This window comes from Lontra canadensis, unplaced genomic scaffold, assembly GCF_010015895.1.
Source record: "Lontra canadensis isolate GAN:19392208 unplaced genomic scaffold, GSC_riverotter_1.0 scaffold248, whole genome shotgun sequence".
NCBI lineage: Eukaryota > Metazoa > Chordata > Mammalia > Carnivora > Mustelidae > Lontra > Lontra canadensis.
Window position 1 is genome coordinate 10,620 of NW_022631242.1, and position 8,328 is coordinate 18,947.

Below are 8,328 nucleotides of genomic sequence, written 5' to 3' on the forward strand. Positions count from 1 at the left end.
AGGCATAACCATCAAAGATGCTTGAAATTGATTCCAAGTAGTATTGTTAAATAGACCGGGCTTGCTGAGGAATAGGTGTGAGTTGCTGTGCTTGAGATGCAAAGGATAAGTGCAGTGGGAGTCACAGCCAGAATAGTAATTATGTTATCTGTCTTGTTGAGGAGTTTGACTATAGTAATTGCAACATTTTCTCCCATCACTGAAGCTTGTAATTATAGTGCAACTAACAGGATTATGTGCTAACTTGGGCTGTTTTAATCACCTCTTTTACTCTGAAATGCAATGGTAAAATTCCACAGTTGCTCCCAGGCTGCCGATTCTTTTCAACATCTGTTGTCTTGTAATAGCTCAGTACTAAGGAGAAGAGGCAGAGACGCTCTGGGCATTTTACAGCAGAGGTCTTTAGGTAAAGCCGACTTCAGGCTTGAGGAGAAAGTGTAAACAGTAAGGGAGTTTTAAATTTCCAGCCCAAATAAAATTTTCTCTTTGAAAACAAATCACATGTTTTTTATTTCAAAGACGGCAGATGTTTTCTGCAATTTGGCAACGCCTGCAGCCCATGTTTTATATGCATGGAAGGAAACTTTCAACTATAAAAATCAATCTAGGACAGATTAAGAAAACCCTTCCATACAACCTAACAAGCAGGTTTGGGTTAATTAATGCCTGGATCTTAAGCTGTGTGTCAAGATGTCACCTTTCATGCGTAAGACTCATTAAGATGTTCATTACTTATATTTATCCTTTCAGATCCCATAACAACCAACTTCAGGGGTTATCCAAATACTCTGCTTATGCAGGAATAAAGGAACATCATACACTCTGTGAAACAAGAGGGCTGATAGCTGAGCTGGAAACCTCCCTTGATTCTTTGATTGTAGGATGACTTGTGCGCTCTTAAGAATGTTGTTTCAACAAATCGAGGGCATCCAGGATGTAAATATTGCATGCATGGAACCAAACCAGATCTGCCCATTTAGTCTCACATTGGGCGCTTATCACTTGGCACCAATACAGTCCCCATTAGGTACTCATTCCTGTTGCGCAGGTGCCCGGACAGGACTCCGCCATCCAGGGGACTGTAGTTATCACTCAGCAAGTGCATCTGTGGTCCTAAAACCGGCAGCAAAAGGAGGCAATCGAAGAACAGCCTGTTTCCCTGAAAGAAAAATTGTGGAACCAAGTGCAATATCACCTTTAGAGGTGACAGAAAATTCCCTAGATTAGATCTGCTGAAAACCAGCAGGGCCAGACATGAACAGCTTAGCTGCGTGGGCAGCAGAGACACTGATGGGAGGCAGGAACAGCCCAGCCCCATCTCTCCTTTACCCAGCCATCCTACAAAGCCTCATTTTTTTTAATTGAACTATAGCTGACATACAGTGTTCTATTCGTTTCAAGTGTGAAAGAGTGATTGCACAATTCTGTACATTACAAAATACCCCCAATAAGTGCAGTTACCGTCTGTCACCATAGGGTGTTATTAAAGTATTATTTGACTGTATTCCCTACACAATACTTTTCATCTCCGTGACTGTTTTATAACTGGAGGTTGGCACCTCCAGAGCTACATTTTTGGGGCTCCTTCCTCGAATGCCTCGGTCTAACTAACATGCTGGTCCACGGTGCGGCCTCCACCGCCCCCCAGCAGGGCGCCCCCTTGTGGTCGGTCTCAGGAAACGGAACTGTTCCAATATTCCCCCCCCCCGCCCCGCCCCGTGAAAGGTGTTAAGCCTGTGAACACTGATGATGCCAGGGGAAGGAGGCTGTAATTACAGTTTAGCGACCTAACTTCGGGCGAGCTGGATCGCGCTAAAAGGTAAACAGAGGTACATTAAAGCTTTTCTTTTTTTTTAAGATTTATTTAAGAGAGAGAGGAAACATGAGCAGGGGTGAGGGGCAGAGGGAGGAGGAGAGGCAGGCTCCCCATTGACCAGAAAGCCCAACACAGGGCTTGATCCCAGGATCCTGAGTTCTTGCCCTGGGCGGGGGTCAGTTCCTTTATTTGGGGGGTAAATTCCTTATACATCTCTACCAGAATTGTTTGTAGGAGTCCAGCCACTGCTAAATCAGGTCTGGGCTGGAAATCAGAAGAAAAATTTCCGGAAAATTTTGGAAGGTAGGTCAGACTTTAAAACCTGGAGGGAATGTGTGTGGCTTGTATACACTGGGGATTCTAAGACATTTTTTCATTCATTTGTGGAATCTTTTTAACATTCTAGGAAGGATTTAGACATTGAGTGGCCCAAAAGGATCTCATTTGACTGCTGGATACTGAGCCCCGCCTGTAACCTCTAATAAGCCCTTGCAGGCAGGACGACCTAATTGGCCGGATGCATCAATGCAGAGGCCATTCATTTGCCAAGCACGTGACCCAGACGCCGGGTGAAAGGAGCTGGTAGCTTCATCTTCCTATTAAGGAGCAGGGTTGGGCCCTTTGCCAGCTCCCACCCAGCCCTTCCTCTAGAACCCCGGGCTTGAACAACGGGGATACCTCAGTGCACCCCTACCATGTGTCTGCAGGCTTCAGGTGAGACTGGAAGGAAAGTGGAGGGGAAGGAGATTTCTGGTCCCAAGCAATTCCCTGCACATGGGGTGGCGGGGAGGGCGTGGCCTTTGTGAGTTAAGGTGTGTGCTTAGAGTAGGTAGCTCCTGTATGTGATACATACAATACACTGATAATATGTGCTGTCTTGGGGAAAATGAAGTGTCTCTCTGTGCTGGTCACGAGAGTGGATTGCAATCAAACAACGAATAACAATAACAAACACAATCACACAGGCTTGGCCAGGCCCAGCGCTCCACTTTATTCATCTGTACATGGTTTAGCAGAGTCATTGTGAAGCTAACGGCCCGGGGCCTCCACTCATCACTCAACTGACAGTAGAAGGAGGATATCTGGGCCTTCCCATTCCTCTCCGGAGGTTGGTCCTGCACCCCTGGGCATGTTTCCAACCCTGTCTCCTTGGGTTTGCACAGACCCTCTCTCTAGGCTGGCCTTGCCCTTGGCGGTGCACACCACCTGCCTGTCCTTGGCCATATCCACACGGACGCCTCTGCACCAGACCCACCATGAACTGGCTTTTAACCCCTGTGCTGTGTCCCCCGCAGGTCTCCCAGGCAGCTGCGGACCTCCTGGCCTACTGTGAAGCCCATGTACGTGAGGACCCCCTCATCATCCCAGTGCCTGCGTCGGAAAACCCCTTCCGAGAGAAGAAGTTCTTTTGTACCATCCTCTGACTCCATGGGTTATGACGTGGCTCCTTTTCTGTCCTTAAATTCCCTGGTAGAGACTGCATGCTCTTAGCTATAGGGAGTCCCAGCCCACCCCTGCCCTCCCCAACCAGGATGGCCGGGACCTGCCTCTCTCCATTGGTTTTCTTCATTGCGTTCTATTTCATGCCTTCTTTTCATTCTCATGGTATTTCCATCACTGCCAAAGCAAATAGATCTTTTCATAGCCCAGTAACACATGTGCCAAGTGAAAATAAGTATGAGGTTAAGGGTTTAAAAGTTAAACTTTTAAAAGCATCAATTCCCATTTTCAGTACATCAAGTTCATACATTCCAGTGCTTAATTTATGGAAAAGAAAAACTGTACAACGCCCTCCGCCCCGCATTCCTAATAATTCAGTAGCAAATTAGAGCATTTGGACCCACTGAGCTAGGTGGATAAAGTTTTCATCTGGAAGTTCTCTCTCCTGCTTTTCCATTATCCTATGAGAAAGGAAATAACCCACAGTATCAGATGGTTTTCCTGATGTGTGTGGGGCCCAGACCCTGCTGAGGACAAGTCCCTGCTTCTCACTGATTACCACCGACCACTTTGGAGGGGGTCCTTCTACAAATGTCGATAGTGGGGTACTGTTGTAGCAAGCCTCAGTGTCCGTGCGACACTGTCTGTCTGTGTGCTCGAGCTGTGCCCGCCGAGGGCATCGTCTTCCCCTCCACGTGCCGTGTCTTCCTGCCCCTCTTACTCTGACTTCTCGTAGTAATGGCTCCATTAATAGGGACTTGCTCTGGGCGCAGCCCAGGGCCCGTGGGCTGTCATCAGAGTGGTCCCTGCCCCAGAGCGAGCCACAGGGCAGCCGCTCCCTCTGCACCATCCGAGCATTGACTGTATTCACTTATTTAATCCTCTCGCAATCCACAAATGCCACAAGAGTAGTCTGTTTTAAAGAGAGGCAACCAGGGGCACCTGGATGGCTCAGCAGGTTAAGCATCAACTCTTGATTTCCGCTCAGGTCATGATCTCAGGGTCCTGGGATCGAGCCCCGTGTTGGACTCTGTGCTCGGCAGGGGGGGTCTGCTTGAGATTCTCCCTCTCTTCCTCTGCCTCTCACCACCCCTGCTTGTTCTATCTCTCTCTCTAATATAAATAACTGCAGCGCACGTCTCTCCCCATCTTTGCCAGAAGGAGGCACATTGGGCCCAAGTAGCTCATGGAAAATGATAGACAGATATGTGGATGCCCCCATGGGAGACTGGACAGTTCCTGGTTTTTCTGACCCCGCCTAAAACAAAGTTGAAAGAGAATAAACCATAGGGGCAGAGAGCTCCTTGTCCAAGTTCACGCTCTTCTGTTGTAGTACTCGCTGGCTCTCATGGCAGCTGACCATGTGATGTGGGGCAAGCTATTGTGTGCCCAGAATGTTCTAACCTGCTAATTGGGGATAATGGTAATGACTCCTCCCGCCTTTCTCTTTGGAAGGCCACAGAGAGGTGCTACATAGATGAAAGCTCTGATTATCATTTAAAACAAATTACTAAAGTCTCCAACATAACATTGGCGGGAATGTATGACTTCAAAGACACCGTGGTTCTGTTGGAGAGCCAAATATAATTTCAGATCAATTAATAACTTGCCACCTTGCAAATGGCTTCAGTACATTTGTATGCTTTGCCTCTTTTGTTGGAAGTGATTCTTCATTTTATTAAAGCTCACTGATGTCACCAGCGAGGTTAGGAAGCCATATGCTCTAACGAGAGCAGAATTGTATGCGGCGTGTGATAATCAGACTTCAAACCCTTCCCTGTCTCGGTTGATGACCAGGAGCTCTTTCTTCTGTGGTCCATGTCAACATAATTAACCTGATAAAGCAAAGCACAGTTCATAAAAGCACATCAGAGAAGCGGAGAAAGTGGGACAGCACAGAAGCCGGCAAAATCAGGTCAGGAAGAAACTGTGCTTCTCGCCTTCCTCCAGACTTTCTCTCCTTTGTTTTCACTGTTTCTGTCCCTCCCTCTGTTACTCGCTTTTTCCTCTTCCTCTTCTCTCCCTTTCCCTCCTCCAGGAGATGCTCTCTTACCTTTGTGGTTGGCCCCTTCTAAAGTGTCCCTGAACTCGACGCCCCCTTCCTAAAGGCAAGACCGTGCACTTGGGCTCCGAGGTACACAAACAGGTGGCTGACCCCCTCCCGCACCACTAGCCGCTCACTGGGAGGCGAACCAGAGGGGCTGCGCCTGCTGTGGACAGTCGTCACTTTGTGTTCACGAGCTGGCTGTCCAGCATCTGACCCCCCTTCCTACAGGGGGAGATCACCCCTCACTAGACGCACTAGGACTCCCTTTCACTGTGGGTGCTGAAGGGGGGAAGTCTTCCTTGTCTTGGGTGGACCCCCTGCTTGGACTCCTTTGCCTGGACCTATGAGCTCGGAGCAAGTGACACAGAAATGAGAAGACGCTGAGATTTGTTTTATGGGAGCTGCGGTGGTCCAGGGGTAGCAGTGGCCCAGCAGGGAGGCATCTAGGCCTGGCAGGTTGCAGGGATTCTGTGCCCAGAGCCAACAAGGTCCAGGGACGGCAGAGCCCTGAGCAGACCATTCCCGCTCCAGCCCTCAGCCCTGTTAGCTGTCTCACCCTCTGCCCCCACCACATCCTCCTACGTCTCTTTCTTTCTAGTTTTCTGTCAATTCTCTGAGCCTCCAAGCTCCATCCAGTAAATTTCTTATTCCGTAAGATAGCCTGGGTTGGATGTACATATCATATGATCTAAAAACTCCTGGGTTGGTACTTTACAGAAATGTGTATATGTGCTCACCAAAAGTACTAGAATGTTCCTAGAAGCGCTATTCAGGATAACCCAAAGCCGGAAAGCACTCCAATGCCCACGTCGAATGGATATATCTGGTATATTCCCACAGTGAAATCCTGGGCGGCAGTGGGAATAACGATCCCATAGCTCAACCCCACAGCATTGTGTGAGGCTCACGACATAAGGCACGTTCATCCTACACGATTCCATTTATGTCAGGTGCAAAGCTCAGCAAAGCTAACCCAAGCTGTTGCAAGTGGGGAATATTAGTTGCTCTCTGGAGGCTGGGAACCAGAAGGGGCACAAGGGGAGCTTCTAGAATGTTCCGTGTGTCGATCTGGTTGCTAGTTACCTGAGTGTGTCCAGTTTGTGAAAATTCTCTGAGCTGCACACTTTGGATTGTGTACTTTTCCGTATGTATGTTATTCTTCAATAAAAGTTGGTTTGTGTGGCTAGCAATCAAGAATCCTACTGGGTTTTTTGGGTTTTGTGTTTTTTTTGAGGGGCGCTTCGTTCAATATTTTACTTCTCTGTAGGCAGATCGTCAGTAATGGAGCAGGACTCTTAAGTGTATTTGGCAGCATTCTGGAATTTGAAATGCTTCTAATCCACAGCTCTCTGCGCAAAGAACCGGCTTTCAGCAGAATGCAGGCTGAAACGGGAACGGGGTATGGGCGTGTCTTTTGGAAAAACATGAGGAATCCTCCGGGGATTCTCACTTGGATCAGCCTCTCCGTAAATGAGGCAGGTACGACCTCCTGTTAGCCCCTCCTGCCTCCCGGCCATCAGGTGTGAACAGAGGGGGTGGCCTGCCCCAAAACCCTATTACCACAGACCACCTGTGAAGGAAGAAACCACAGCAAAGGCACCAGCTGCAGCTTCTGAATGCAGCCCCGGCCTCCTGGCCGCCCAGCCCACCAGCACCCGGGGGCAGACAGGACTTCTTCAAGGCACTCCCACCCCAGGAGCTCGGGGCCCTCTTCCAAGCCTCTGATCTTTTCTGAGGGCCCCGCAGTGCTGTCTCCTTTGCTCTCCACTACTACGTGGCCACTGTCCTTGCAGAGAGTGAATATGAAATCCCAGGCTGATCCCAGAGTAGCTTCACGCTGGGACCCCTGCGACATGAGTCAGCAGGTCTCACATTTGATTCTGAGCTCCAGCCCCCGGAAAGGAAAGCCGCAGTGAGTCTACGAATGGTCGGCTGCCTCCCTCCGTCGGAGCCACAGGAGGGGAGCAGGCCGAAGGTCGGGGGAGTTGTGTTCTGGTGACTTCAATTCGAGATGAAAACAATAATAATAGTGACAACAACAGCAACAACAAATATTTTGACCTGGAAAGAATATGGACTTGGAGATAGTTTAGACTCTCCGTGTACACTTCCCTTTCATGGAGCTCTTCACGGAGGTGAGCAGATCCCAGGTCACAGGTGGCCTTTATGGAGGACCAGGACGGTGCTCCCTCCCCTGCCCCCAGGGGCTTCACGTCCTGGGCGGCACCGCTCTGCCTTCCCCCCGAGGCGCAGCCACGAGCAGCGGTGGGGGACAAGAAGCTGGGCATCTGCCAGTCTCAATGCTCCCGAGATAAGTATGCGTGAGCCAGTGTCAACTGCCACTGGTCGGAACTGGCCATCCCACAGTTTCTGATAAAACCCTTGCACTTGATTCTCTGTTAGCTCTAAGTCAGTTACCAACCGGTAAAATTTTCCAAGCCCACGTGTGATTAACCGTGAGCCGATGTTACTCTAACCTTCAAAGATTCACCACTGACAGGGTGGCCTCCAGGCCCTTCCTGCTCTGGCCCCCCCACATTCCCAGACTCGCCTGCACACCTCACTCCCCCTCAAAACCCCGTGCTCATCCCCACCGGCCATTATTCCGGCCTCACTAGCCTGTTCCCTGCTGTCAAAGGGCCTTTGCACCTGCTGTCCCTCTGCCTAGCCCTCTTCACTCTCCTTCCGCCAGGTCTACTTACTTTTTAGATCTCAACTTGAATGGCCCTGAGGGCTCGTGCCTTCTCTGACCTCTCTGACCAAGTCAAGTGTATTTATAGCTTCTTCTTGCGCAGTGAAGCTCTACTTACAATGCCTGTCATTGTTGGGATTTTACGTTTGTATATGTGATCACTCATTTCCCCATGTGTCCCCCAAGCTGTGCTGTAAACTCCGTGAGGGCGGGGCATTTACTCACCCCTGTAGTCTCAGCACCTAACAGATCAGCCGGCACAGGAGAGACACTCAGTGTTATCCCAACAAATGCTGCTGGTCATTTCTCGACACCAAGTGCTTCTCTCTTGGG

The 8,328-nt window shown here is 49.6% G+C and overlaps 1 protein-coding gene across 1 annotated transcript; it reads left to right on the plus strand.

Annotated features, from left to right (window-relative positions):
• Positions 1-3,033: 3,033 nt before the first annotated feature.
• On the plus strand, positions 3,034-3,505 carry LOC116862488 (guanine nucleotide-binding protein G(I)/G(S)/G(O) subunit gamma-4-like). Its single transcript, XM_032849791.1, has one exon. The coding sequence runs from the start codon at positions 3,073-3,075 to the stop codon at positions 3,238-3,240; it is 168 nt and encodes a 55-aa protein (XP_032705682.1). The 5' UTR covers positions 3,034-3,072; the 3' UTR covers positions 3,241-3,505.
• Positions 3,506-8,328: the final 4,823 nt, after the last annotated feature.